General features: G+C 41.5%; 1 protein-coding gene across 6 annotated transcripts in view; it reads left to right on the top strand.

The window, feature by feature from the left end:
• LOC140727541 (cell adhesion molecule DSCAM) overlaps positions 1-14,596 on the top strand; it is a 779,430-nt gene that overhangs the window by 643,168 nt on the left and 121,666 nt on the right. For all 6 annotated transcript variants that reach the window (XM_073045003.1, XM_073045002.1, XM_073045004.1 and 3 more), the window contains 3 exons: positions 1,093-1,239; positions 4,163-4,318; positions 7,940-8,073. In XM_073045003.1, coding sequence (XP_072901104.1) covers positions 1,093-1,239; positions 4,163-4,318; positions 7,940-8,073 — 437 coding nt within the window. The remainder of the gene's footprint in view (positions 1-1,092; positions 1,240-4,162; positions 4,319-7,939; positions 8,074-14,596) is intronic.

Raw genomic sequence — 14,596 nt, 5'->3', positions numbered from 1 at the left:
GCAACAGCAATGGCCTGTAAGGAGTTTGTAAGCTTGACCATGTGAGTTTCCTCCGAGTGTTCTGGTTTCCTCCCACAGTCTAAAGACGTACAGGTTAGGCACTTAGTTGGTTGTTGTAAATTGTCCTGTGAGTAGTCTAGGGTTAAATCAGGGCTTGTTGGGCAGTCTGCCTCAAAGGATCTAAAGGCTCTACCCTGCACCCTATATTAATAAATAAACAATCCAACGGCATAATTGCAAAGCAAATAACGTCCTCAGCACAGGGAAGTCGAAAGTTTTCCTTGGTAAAAGCTTACGTGATACTCCTGAGATTGACTTTGGTAGAATCAGATTACATAGATAGAGTCACCATTCATCTACCAATATCCCCCATGTGTAACACACCTAGGTAAGGATGAATTTCTAACCCCATGAATTTCCAAACTAATATAATTGTGATTTAATTTTAAGATGACTGGAGGAAAGTATAGGGGATGATATTAGAGATGTTTTTTTTTACAGAAAGAGTTGTGAGTGTGTGAATTACCCTGCCAAAGGTGAAGGTAGAGGCAGATACATTAGGGGCATTTAAGAAACCCTTAGATAGGCACATGGATGATAGAAAACTGGAGGGCTCTGTAGGAGGGAAGGGTTAGATTAATCTTAGAGTAGTTTAAAAGGTCAGCACAACATTGCGGGCCGAAGGGTCTGTACTCTTCTGTGTTCCATGTTCAATGTAACTTCAATGGTCATCAGAACTGGCATTAATTGCTTACCTTGAGAAGGTAGTGGCATACCACTAATGCCTGCGATCAGGATGTCAACAATGGCAGAGGATTAATAAAACCATGTGGTTTGCCAGGCTGATTCAACGGGTAATCGTAGTGAAGTAGGACTAGAGTCACATTGAGGCCAGTCTCAGTGAGGGCAGCAAGATTCCTTTTCCTGGGGCATTAGTGCATTTTTTTGGTCTCTATGGTTTGAACCAACTTGCTTTTCAATGGCATATTTGTGTAGTTCTATACATTCATGAGTGTTAATGGGCTTCTGGTTTTCACGATATTTGAATGACACTTTTATAGGGTCTCTCACTTGTTTACTTCTTCATGTCAGTTCCCAGCCGACCACCTGACAATGTCCAAGCCACTGCCATCTCTCCTGAGGTCATCTCACTCTCCTGGTCAATGCCACCAAAGGAGGCACTGAATGGGATTCTACAAGGATACCGGGTTATTTACTGGGCAAATCTGCCAGATGGGGGTAAGTATGTCAAAGGTTGTGGTTCGTGTTAGCCTCTCCGAAGAAAAGATACAACAGAATCATTCAACTTGGCTCTTCTCATAAAGCAGGGGTTTCCAAAATGTTTTATGCCATAGACCAATACTATTAACCAAGAGGTCCATGGACCGCAGGTTGGAAACCCCTGGTATAGAGGCACTGAGTTATACAGCATGGAAGCAGGCATAGATATTAGTCCTCCTACAGTTCAGACACAGAACTTTCCTCTTGTGCAGGTCACCTCTGCTGTAGAAAAGTTCACACTGTTCCAAGAACCTGAATTCCTCCTTCCTGCTCCATTCCTTCATACGTTGTCCTCTGATTTAGATCTGACCTATCTTCCTATTTCCCCTCACTAGCACGTGACTCCAACCCGCGAGGTCCTGATTTTCAACCTTCTTCCTAACTCCTTGTATCCATTCAACAGTACCTCATCCATATTTCTACTTACTGTATATCATTGGTACCAATGTGCACAACAGTCTGCGGCTGGTCACCCTTCCCTTTGAGAATGTTTTACGTTGGCAGAGATACATCAGCACCTGGGAGGCAACATGCCATTCCAGAGCAACCAATGGAGAAAGGAGCAAGAAGGCAAACCCAAGATGGAACGTGAGAAAATCACACACCGTTCAATATTATCATTTTTGTTACACTTTTAGCCTCACCACTTTGCCTCTCTCTCCCAATACATTATTGCCCTCTTAACTGTGCCCTCAAAATCAATTTCAAGTTCAGGATTATTGTCATTCAACCATACACATGTATACTGTCAAAGGAGACAATGTTCCTCCAGAACAAGGTGCACAACAGAGTACATTTGACTCACACACGTAAAACAGAAAGCAATATTTCCAGGAATGAATTAAGAAATAATGAGATGCATTGTTTGACACAAGTTAAAAAGTAGAAAGTATAACGCTATTGGTGCTTCACGCATGATCAGACCTGGGTGGTGGCAGAGAGTTCAGTTGTCTTATGGCTTGAGGGAAGAAGCTTTTTCATATCCTAACAGTTCTTAATGCTACAGTACCTCCTGCCTGATGTTAAGTCAAAGAGATTGCTGGATGGAGGGGATGGATCATTGACAATGCTAAGGCCCTTGCATACACTGCATTCCTGATAAATATCCCTGAGAGATGGTAGAGAGAGCCCTAATGATCCGCTCAGCATTCCTTGCAATTCTTTGTGGGGACTTGCAGTCAGTTGCCTTATAATTCCTGAAACCAGATGGTGATGGAGCCGGTGAAGACCCTCTCAATGGTGCTTCTGGAAAAATTGGTTAGAATGGGGGTTGAGCAGCCTCACGGCTCAATCTCCTCCAGAAGTGGAGATGCTGCTGTGCTTTCTTTACGTGGTGTTGAGGGATCAGGTGTGTTCATCCATTACATGCATTTCCAGAAAATTGGTGTTTCTAACTCTCTCCATGGATGCATATACAGTGAGGAGTAGTCATCCAACACTTCTGAAAGTCCACAATCACCTCTTTGGTTTTGAAAATGCCTTCAAAACCATGGAGATGCACATTGTCTTCAAGGGAAATGTGTCTCATCTCCATCACTCACTATCAACAACTCTACAGTCGCCACATTTCGACATACAGGTTCCTGGACATCTCTACTTGACAGAAACTCCTGTGGGAGAGCCTCTCTCCTTCATAAACCAAAAAGGTGCGGCAACTTCTTGTAGCAGTTAGTAAAATTCCATCTTCCCAGAATGCACTGCTGCAATTCTGGAGAATTATGGCCGTTGTGGAGAGCGTTCTCCGATCAGCCATCACTGTCTGGTTGGGTGCGGCATCCTCTCACAATGTACGAAAACTATACCAAACTGTCATCTCAGCAAGAGGGGCCATTGGCTGCAGTCAACTATTACTGCAGCACTTGTATATGTCCAGGACAAAGAAGACGCAAAAAATATCTGCAGACACTACCTACCTTGCAAACTGCCTTTTCCAAAAGCTCCCTTCAGGAAAGCACGGTACGGCTATTAAATCAAAATGTTCACACCACCTTATAAGTTTCTTCCCCCCATCGGTTCATCTGATTAACCATTCTATTTACCTCCCCCCCACAGCCTTTATCTATTATCTGCACTATATAGGCTTTAAACTGCTTTTTATAATGCTGTTTACATTGTAAATACAGAGTGGTATATATGCATTTATGCACATTTTATTCCATATCCATATTCAACTTCTAAGCTTATCCTTTATATAATTCCTTATTCTTTATAACTGTTGAATGTTGTTGGTTTTAGTTGCATGCCACGCCAACACACAACAGCAAATTACTATTATGGTGAATAAAGTCGATCCATATTGTTTGACCAGACCTCACCACTCCCCACAGCACCACAACGTTGATATAAACATGGATGAGTGAACTGAGCACTCAGAGTAAGATGAAAATTAACATCCAGGCAGCATTTTAGTGAGTGATGTCAAGCTACCTGGTAAAAATGACGTCACTGGCAATCAAAGGAAATACATTGCAATAATTGGCTCATAACCCTCTCAAAGAAAGGTGGTTGTAGTTAGTGTGGGTGAATCATTCTGGTCCAGACTTCATTCCAGAAGTTCCTCAGATCAGTGTCCTCAACCCAACCAGTTTCAGCTCCTCCACCAATAACCTTCCTTCCATCCTCAGATCAGGTGATCACTGATGTTTGCTTACTGTCCAGTTCCATCCACAAGTCCTCAGTAGATGAAGGAGCCCAGTTACACTCCTGTCACAAAAAGTTTGGCGATAGCCATCTCCGACTTGCCTGTTAATGAGGACCAGTTGGAGACCTGTCACTGATTTGTCTGAGACTGAGAGCCAGGGGTGCAGTTCCGTCTTTCACGGGTAATTACACACTCCATTATCATCTTCACTACTTTTACCCATCCTTTGTTTCTCTTCAGAGCTTGGAGAGATAAGAAACGTCACAACCACCCAGGTTACTCTGGAACTGGACGGACTTGAGAAATACACCAACTACAGCATACAAGTGCTGGCATTCACCCGGGCAGGCGATGGAGCCAGGAGCGAGCAGATCTTTACACGTACCAAGGAAGATGGTAGGTTGATATGAACATCCCCATTGTCCTTGACTTACTGCCTTCTCTCACTCAGCTAACATCTTATCCAGCTTGAGCACATCCTTGGGTTCTCTAAGCTATACTGTTACTCATCTACTTGCCATGGAGGAGTTTGTCAAACACCTTATAAAGTCCATGTAGGTCACGTCAAATTCTCTACCTTTGTTGTAGCTCCATATAACCGCCTCAAAAAATTAAGTCAGACAGACACAGCCTTTCTTAACAAGTCCGCACTGTTGTTGATTAACCTGTGTCTCTCATTTACGCCACTTGTAGGCACACTGGGGGGCTGAGGGTGTAGCAGGGGTTCTGGTTAACAAAAGGAAATGTGAAACTCAATTGTTAAGCTCACTCTAGAAAGATGAACTCACAATTTAGCAGTCAAGGCGAGATAATTTTTTTTCCTATTTTCCGAATGGTTTTCCACCTAGCTGCAGTGCCTCCACCTGGCCGGGATGAGGAACAGCAGCCATAGCAGGCGATCAAACAGTTGATCTTCGTAGATAGTGTAATGTATTTCAAATTACCATGGAAAAGTCAGCTTGCTGACACTTCTTCTGGGAGCTGATGCACTTCTAAGAGTTATAAAAAATCAATCTTTCTTTCTCTTTGATTTTACACTGCATATATATCTTTATGCTGCAACTTGACTGCTTTGAATTTTAACATGGCTGATGTGATACAGGTCTAAAGAGAGAGTCTTCATTTAACCCTCTGCTGTATTTCCATTTAGCAGAGAGTAAACACAAAAAAATTCTGTAGATGCTGGAAATCCAGAGAAAATCATACAGAATGCTGGAGGAACTCCACAGGGCAGACAATACCTATGTTAAGGAATAAATAGTTGATGTTGTGGGCCGAGACTTATCATCAGGACTCACGATCCCGATAATCCTCATGGTCTCATACTGATAAAGGGTCAAAGCCCGAAACGTCAACTGTTTATTCCTTTCCGTAGGTGCTACCTGACCGAGCAGAGAGTAATAAGTTTTCTTTTAAAAAGAAAACCCAACTCAGCTGAAACTCAGAACAAAGGTGATAAATAAGTTATATAACAGGCCGAGGCCTCACCATCAAGCTGTGCTAGGGATCGATTGCAGATTAATGAGAGGGACTGACTTTTGCTGTCTGAGTCAGCATGCAGACTGCTTAAACCTCCTGGGATGCTCCCTGTGGCAGATGAGGCCAGGATTGATCGCCAGTGTATTTCTTCGTAAGATTGTTTAATCAATTTCTTCCTCCAGGTTTGGATGGGCTGAGATAAATAATTTTCATAACATTATTTGTCAAATTCTGGCTGAGTTGCATTTGACTTCAGCTGTCTTTTGAAGGCCCGTAAGAAATGCTTTTGGGATGTTAGCGGTCGGTGAGGGAGCGTGGCAAGATGTTGAGGTGCAAAACACTCAGCAGGCTCTCCAGTGATTAGTGGGCAAGTACTGTACAGATTCATGGGGAGTGGTTGTTCATTTCCCAGACTGTGCTGTCAGCTCAGCTCAGTCAGGGCAAAAAAAAGTGCTGTTAAAAATATTTGTTAATATGGGAGGAAGAATCAAAATCTGAATCAGGTTTATTATCACCAGTATAGGTCGTGAAGTTTGTTAACCTAGCGGCAGTGGTACAATGATAACCCAGAAAAATTTTTGTTAAAGTAAATCAATTACAGTAACTACATATATAGTATATTAAATAGTTAAATTAAAAGTAGTGCAAAAACACAAATTCTATATAAAAAGTGAAGTTGTGTTCAATGTCCATTTAGGAATCAGATGGCAGAGGGGAAGAAGCTGTTCCTGAATCACTGAGCTTTAGGCTTCAATACCTCCTTCCTCAGAGTAACAGTGAAAAGAGGGCATGTCCTGGGTGATAGGGGTCCTTAATAATGGACACTGCCTTTCTGAGGCATCACTCCTTGAACAACAGAGCTCCATGAACTTGAAGCTCCTTGACCTACGGAGGCTAGTACCCAACATGGAGATGACTAATTCCATAGATTCACCACACACTGCCTAAAGAAATTTCTCGACATCTCTGTTTTAAATGGATGCCCCTCTATCCTGAGGCTGTGAGTTCTTGGTATTTGAGCTATACCTAACCACACAGTCATATGTATAGAGAGAGTAGAGCAGTGGACTAAGCACACACCCCTGAGGTGCGCCAGTGTTGATCATCAGTGGTTGGGAAGCTGAGGATCGAATTGCAGGGGGAGGTACAGAGGCCCAGGTTCTGCAACTTCTCAATCAGGACTGTGGGAATGATGGTATCAAATGCTGAGCTATAGTCGATGAACAGCATCCTGACATAGGTGTTTGTGTTGTCCAGGTGGTCTAAAGCCATGTGGAGAGCCACTGAGATTGTATCTGCCGTTGACCTATTGTGGCAATAGGCAAATTGCAGGGTCCAGGTCCCAGCCACTGAGGTCAGGCTAACTGATCTATAATTTCCTTTTCTGCAGCTTTTCTTTTTTAAAAGAGTGGAGTGACATTTGCAACTTTCCAGTCCTCCAGGACCATGCTAGAGTCCAATGGTTCTTGAAAGATCCATTCTTGAAATAATCCCTCACAATCTCTACCACTACTGTACTTCTTTCAGAACTCTAGGGTGCAGTTCATCTGGTCTGGGTATCTTTACGTATCTTTAGGTTATTCAGCTTTTTGAGCACCTTCTCCCTTGTAATAGTAACTGTCCTCATTTCCCTTTCCTTACATTTTTCAACACCTGGCACACCACTTGGTGGTCTTGCGGGCATTCACAATAGAGACAAAAAAATCAATGAAAAACTAAACACAAAGACTAACAGACAAATAATGTGCAAAAAAAGATAAACTATGCAAATACAGAAAAAAAGAAACAAATAAATAAACAATATTGAGAATACGTAGAGTCCTTGAAAGTGAGTCCATAGGTTATAAAAATCAGTTGAGTGTTGAGCTGAGTGAAGTTATCCACACCAGTTCAGAAGGTTGATGCCCAAAGGGTAATAACATATTATCATTTCTTCCTTAAAAGTCATTGTAGTTATTTATCTTTATAACTCCTGGTGGTGGTGAATTCCACTTTTTCAACATTCTCTGGTGATTGGATTCATTAGCAAGTCCTAATCTTGGTGTGTAATTTTTTATTAATTCACTTTTTGCACACATTGGTTGCTTGTCAGTCTTTGCGTGTAGCTTTTCATGGATTCTATTGTGTTTCTTTGTTTTATTGTGAATGCCTGCAAGATAATGAATCTCAGGGCAGTATATGGTGACATTATGTACTTTGATAATAAATTTTCTTTGAAGTTTTTGAACTATTGTACTTTTGTGTATATACATACCTGTGCACGTGACAATAATCTTGACTTTGACTTTGATAACCACGTGGCAGGGAAGGTAGCAGATTCTGCCATGGAATTGGAAGAAGAGGCAGCATGGATGGGGTTGGATCCGGGAAGGTGAAGGATTAGCCTATGGAGTGGGAAGAGAAGGCATCATGAATGGGGTTCGATGTAAACCATAGGGAGGTGGCCCATGTGGAGCACAAGCTCTCCTAGGCCCACAGGGTTCACAGCCCTTATTCTCTACTTTGATTTCATGTCATGATTTCCATTTTCTGATGTAGTTCCAGGTCCCCCTGGTGGAGTGAAGGCAGCAGCAGCTTCTGCCACCAGTGTGGTCGTTTCATGGCTTCCCCCGCTGAAGATGAATGGCATCATCTGGAAGTACACGATATTCTGCTCCCACCCTTTCCCAACGGTAAGAAATAATTAATTATGAATGCTGAGCGAGGCAGCACGCTAGCATAGCAGTTAGTCTAACACTAGTACAGCACTAGCAATCATCAATTGGGGTTCAATTCTCACCATTACCTGTCTCACCCATGACCATCTGGGTTTCCTCCAGCTATTCTGGTTTCCTCCCGCATTCTAAAGATATCCGGTTCAGATCAGTGAGTTGTGGGCATGCTACTTTGGTGCTGGAAACTTAGCGACATTTGAGGGCTGCCCAGCAAAATCCTCCCTGATTTGATTTGACGCCAACAACGCATTTCACTGTACGTGTGACAAATAAAGTTAATCTTAAAAAAAACATTCATTTTAATCATATGGATAGCCAGAGGCTTTTCCCCAGGGCTGAAATGGGTAACACAAGAGGGCAGAGTTTTAAGGTGCTTGGAAGTAGGTACAGAGGAGATGTCAGAAGTAAGTTTTTCACACGGAGAGTGGTGGGTGTGTGGAATGTACTGCCGGCGACGGTGATGGAGGCAGATACAATAGGGTCTTTTAAGAGCGTCTTCGATAGGTACATGAAAAATAGAGGGCTATGCAGTAGGGAAATTTTAGGCAGTCTCTAGAGTAGGCTATATGGTCAGCAAAACATTGTGCTGAAGATTTTCTATGTTTCTCTGTTTAATATGGTGGCATGCACTAGTCTTGTTCCAATAATTTACAGAATGGTCATTGGAGTGTTGATGCTAAAGGTCTCTATGTCTGTCAGTGAGTATGGACTGAAATAATCCTGAACTGGCCCTTCAGGCTGGTTTTCCCACATTAAGGTGGATACCAGCAACTTTATCCGTTCTCCATTTATGCCCAAACTGCAGTATACATCAACTTCTGCAAAATTCTGCCTCACATTCTTAAATTATGATGAGTCCCATTTGCCCAGCATCCTTGTAGGCCTGCATTGGCTTGGTCTAGAATTGCCTTACATTTAAAACCCTTCACCCCACTCCTTTCCCTGTCTCTGTGACATCTCCAGTTTACAGCTGACCAGCTTGTTCATTTCAGATCTCCTTTGCCCTACTGTTGCTGACTTCAGCTGCCAAGGTCCAAAAACTTAAACTTCCGCTTAAACTTTTCCTCATCTGTTCCCTCCATTAAAATTGGAACGATGGAGTAGGAGAGGTGACAAGATGGAGATGTACAAGATGAAAGAAGGCATAGAGCAAGTGGACAACCAGAGACTTTTTTCCTAGGGTAGGAATGGCTAAAATGAAGGGGGAATAATTTAAAGTGATTGGAGGAAAGTATAAGGGGGATGCCAGAGGTAGTTTATTTTGGTACATGCTGCCAAAGGTGGTGGTAGAGACAGATACTTTTAGGTCCATTTAAGAGACTCTTAGATAGGCACATTAATAAAAGCAAAATAGAGGACAATGTGAGAGGGAAAGATTAGATTCATCTTAGAATAGGTTAAAAGGTCAGCACAACATCATGGGCCCAAATGACCTCTACTGTTCAATGGTCAGAGATCCTACATTGCTGATTGTTGACAATAGACAATAGACAATAGGTGCAGAAGTAGACCATTCGGCCCTTCGAACCTGCACCGCCATTTTGAGATCATGACTGATCATCTACTATCAATACCCGGTTCCTGCCTTGTCCCCATATCCCTTGATTCCCCTATCCATAAGATACCTATCTAGCTCCTTCTTGAAAGCATCCAGAGAACTGGCCTCCACTACCTTCCGAGGCAGTGCATTCCAGACCCCCACAACTCTCTGGGACCTTGAATTCCATCAGCAAGTCCTCAGTGGCCACGGGTCCTTGAATAGTTGCTCATCAAATCTTGGTTCCAAAACTGAATTGACAGCTTTGACAGTTTTGTTAATTATCAAAATAGTCAGGAATTTTTTAAACATTGATATCTGATATCTATAAGTACTTAACTGATATTAACAATGGAACAAACTATTTTAAAACTTAAAGACTATTCAAAAAGTTAGAAAATAAACTCAAAAAAGACACTAGAATACTTTTAAGTAGAGTAGATTCCAGTTAATTGGGCCATTGGTTAATTGGGGTGACCACTTATTTAGGCCAACTCTTAAAAGAACAAAAACTGATCGAGAAAATAGCTGGGATTTCCTTCGATTATTTAGAAAACTATGACGCTTAATTGAGGCTGAAGACTGTTGCTAACTAATGTCAGTTGCAGGCACTTGTGTTGTTGTTGGACACTACACTGTGCGTCAAGCGCACTGTTTTTAAATAGCATCAGCTGAGTGTTTCTGTTCAAAAAGCACTGATTTTTTGTCAATGATAGCAGTAAGACAGTTCATTAAGGCTTGGAGATGCAAGAAGTGGCCAGGAGTGAAAATGAAATGATTTCACTTTAACAAGTTGGGTACTACAAAGGATTCAAAGGTATTGACATCATCTTGAATGTTATAATGAAAATGCATATTTGGAGGATACAATCATCAAAAGGATTGTATGAAGCAGTCCATTATCTATATTAGGTGTCTATGCTGATTTTTTTTCATTTATAGTCAATAAAAAAACACGGCAACGTACACAAGAGGAATTCCTCCGTCAATGACTATTAGGAATTAATACACAGTTTTTTAGTACTGTAGTAGTATTGATAGTGTTCCAATTTGTTCTGAATTTCATTTAAACACTTAATTTGTTACTCAGTTAAATGGTAGTTAGTCTTTTTTATACCTTTTTAACTATTTCCACAAAACTTTGGCTAATTGGGGCAGCTGCTTAATTGGGCCAAAATGTACAGGTCCCAATGAACCAGAATCCACTGTATTTAAAAATATTTAAAATTAAATAACATAAATGAACTTAACTCTTCATTTTTCTTCATAGTTCAACAAACCCTATTGAAATCAATGTCAGGATCAGGTGTAACCTGAAGCAGTCAGTATGTGCAAAGTAGTTTCTCAGAGTAAGTGATGGAGAATCTCACCATGATAATGAGGTGCTACACACCGAGGTGAGAGGTCCAACAGAAAAATGTATTGAGATATTTTGTGCCAGGTATTGCTAGGGCTTTTGTGTTCAGCTATACATTTGGAAGTGCAAGACCTGTGATATTTAAGTAAGTAATTGGTGGTCAATGCTCCAGCAAAATATGGGCCAAATGTTTCTGAACGTGGTTGTGATCAAGTTCTATCTGTTCTCCTGTGAAGCACCTTGTCATGGCTTAGTATCTCCTTCCAAGACTTTGATATGAACTATAACATGGGTGAGATTAGAAACTCAAACTGTGAAATATAAATTATTCATTGTGTGATTAAATAACTTGATAAAATGTTAAGGTAGTTAATTTGTTCCCTTTTTGAAGAATATTAATGTGTAAAGGAACTGAGTTGAATTGGTCAACAGAGGGGAGACTGATGGTAGGAAGAGGATGGCGGTATTTTGAAGCAGGAATTTATAAGAGTTGGGTATTTGAAATAAAATCACAAAATTCTGGAAGTATTCAGCAGTAAAGATATTTAACAGTTAGGCTGGGGTTGACTGTGTTTAGCTCTTTAATGTCCTGTCTGTTACTGAACATAAGCGGTACGTGATGAATTTGAATGCAGTTTCACGAATCCCAAACAATCAGATGTCCCCTGATGTGACATCTTACTGTGATGCCCAGCTCGGCTTGCATTGATCCAGCCCTGACTGCATGTATTAAGCATGGAAAGTAAGCAAGTGAATTTATTGACAACCAATCTCATTAGCACAGACTTTGGAACTGCTCAAATTGACATGTTATATGCTCACTAATTGCTTCAACTATATTCAAATCAGTCTGCAGTTCCAGGATTAGGTTTGTCATTGGCAGCACCATCTCTTCTGACCCTGACCTCTCTGAGAAAGCGACAAAATGCCCCGAAGAGGATGACCTTACCTCCTTTTAATACCTTGTATTGCTCAGTTGTTGACAAAATGTTTCCAGGTCATTGCGAAAAGCACTTCTATGGGGAGGACTGTGATTAAACACTCTCTGGACAAAATCAATAGAATAATTATTGTGTCTTCAACTTTGATAAATTGCAATAGTATAATTTAGAATCCAGTCCCAGGTAAGATAAGATCTGACATTGATTATTACTACAGTGTATTTTCTTAAATCTGAATCTGAAAATACTGTTGGTTTAGTGGTAACTGCATTGAATAAACTCCTAGCCTGTTCAACCTCTCTCTATAACTCAGTCCTTTTAGTCCTGCCATTATAGGGTTATAGGATTATAGTATTTATTATATTTATAAAATAGATTTTAAAGAAATTTAAAATTTTCATGTGTGAACCTCCGATCCTAGGACTCACTAACCTGGGGGGGAGGCGTCACCAGCTCTCATCCGTGGGACCCACCGACCTCGGTCATTGACAACGGGGAAATCGCTTGCCTTCAGTTGTAGAGCACTCCAACCATCAGCTCCTGCCCCAACTCCTTACTTACTGTCCCTAACATTTTAACTTCCTCTGAACCCTGTCCCTCAACCCTAACACCTGAGCTGTCTTCAAAACCATCACTATAAACATAAAAATCATCAAATGTCCTCAACGGACATCGCAGCTTGGGGCCATCTTGATCAGAATCAGTCTCCTGTACCTCCTCTCTGATGACAGTATTGAGAATAGGGTATGCCACAGATGGTTAAGGTCCTTATGATGAATGTCACGTTCTTCAAGATGTCCTCAATGGTGGGGAGGCTTGTGCCCAGGCTGACTTTATGACCCTCTGAAGCTTCTTATGGTCCTGTGCACTGGAAGAAAACTGTCCACAAGGATGTACGAACATCAACTGGGCGTAAAGTGGCATGACCAGCTGTCCCTGGTCTCCACCCATGAAGACCGAGAAAGGCACAACTTCAATGGGACATCAGTGAAAGTCATGGCAGAAGCAAACACATCATGCAAGACAATTCCTAGAAGCGTGGTTTTCTGGGAACAATTCTGTAAACAAACATGTAGATCTTGATCCTATTTATGAGCCAATGCAGACAAAATTCCAGGCCACAATGCATAAAGTTCACCATGAAACCAATCAGTGATGAGATTTCCTCCCCATATCACAAATGAGTTTCCAAAATGATTGACAAGTATATACAGGCCTAGCATTCGGACGATGCAACACAATTAACAATGCACCAAAGATGTCTCCTTGTATGGTGATGAAACTCCTTGTATGGTGCCAAGGTTGGAGAACAACTCAACCCAACCATTGGCCACCTGAGCTACACATTTCGTGAATTATTTCTAGTCAGGCAGCATTGTAAGCAGCAACAGAATCAATGTGTCCCATTGTGCTCTGTGATGACCTGTATTGAGCACAGTGAATAATCGATAACCAGGCGGCCAAAATCATTAAGAATCAGAAGATGCCTGCACGTAGTACACGCTCCCATACAGTTCGTGGATACAAGGTGTCATAGGCAGCAATATGCATGACAAAGATCTGGATGTGTACAATCCACAGCTGATTCTGGGCCAATTGTAAATTCTGAATTTAAGACTAATAAAATTCTGGTATTAATTGTAAGAAATACAGAACAATAGTAGGTAGGGATAGATCACCACACAATTATTTAGGGACTATAGACCATAAGACATAGGAGCAGAATTAGTCCATTCAGCCCATTGAGTCTGCTCCACCATTCAATCATGGCTGATTTATTATCCTTCTCAACTCCATTCATCCGCAATGCTCAGCAATCCCTCGATTTAACCCTAAACTAATAATGGGACAATTTACAGTGACCGGTTAACCTACTAACTGGTACATCTCTGGACTGTGGGAGGAAACCGACATGCTCATGGGGAGAATGTAAGAACTCTTTACAGGCAGGGTGGGAACTGAACCCAGGTCACTGGTATGTAAAGCACTGTGCTGATCACCACGCTATTGTGCCACCCCATTCTTGACCTTTATATTTAATCCAGTTTCACTTCAGGTGGCAGAGGGAAGGCTATTGATGAAGTAATTGAAGGTGTTCCTGTTTTAGACAATGAAGTGCAGAATTTCTGTGACAATATCCTGGAGCAGGTGCGATTGATGTTGTGCAGTTACACCTCCCTTTGTTCCAGATGTGGAATGATTATGATAAGGTGATTTTAGTGTGGGAATTTAGCAGAACTGCATTTTCATGGTGAGTCATCGTGACATGGAATTCTTTATACTAAGTTGAAAGATATCAATAAAAGTAAACACAACAGATTCTGCAGAGCGACGGATACAAAATTCTGGAGGAACTCAGTCAGTCTGGCAGCATCTGTGGAGAGAAATAAACGATTGACGTTTTGGGCCGGGACCTTTCATCAGGGATTAAGGATCCTGACCTGCTGAAGGGCATGAGCCCAAAATGTCAACTTTGTTTATTCTTCACCATCGCTGCTGCCTGAACTGCTGAGTTCCTCCAGCATTTTGCATGTGTTCTGAACAAAAGTACACAGGTGGATTTAAGGAGAAAGATAAGGTATACAAAGAGGGACTAAAGTAACTTGCTCTTCCAGGTCTGTAATAGATTGATTAAGTCCATCACAA

The sequence above is a fragment of the Hemitrygon akajei genome, chromosome 5, assembly GCF_048418815.1.
Source record: "Hemitrygon akajei chromosome 5, sHemAka1.3, whole genome shotgun sequence".
NCBI classification, from domain to species: domain Eukaryota; kingdom Metazoa; phylum Chordata; class Chondrichthyes; order Myliobatiformes; family Dasyatidae; genus Hemitrygon; species Hemitrygon akajei.
Note: the sequence above shows the minus strand (reverse complement) of the source record. Positions and strands in the feature narration are given on the sequence as shown.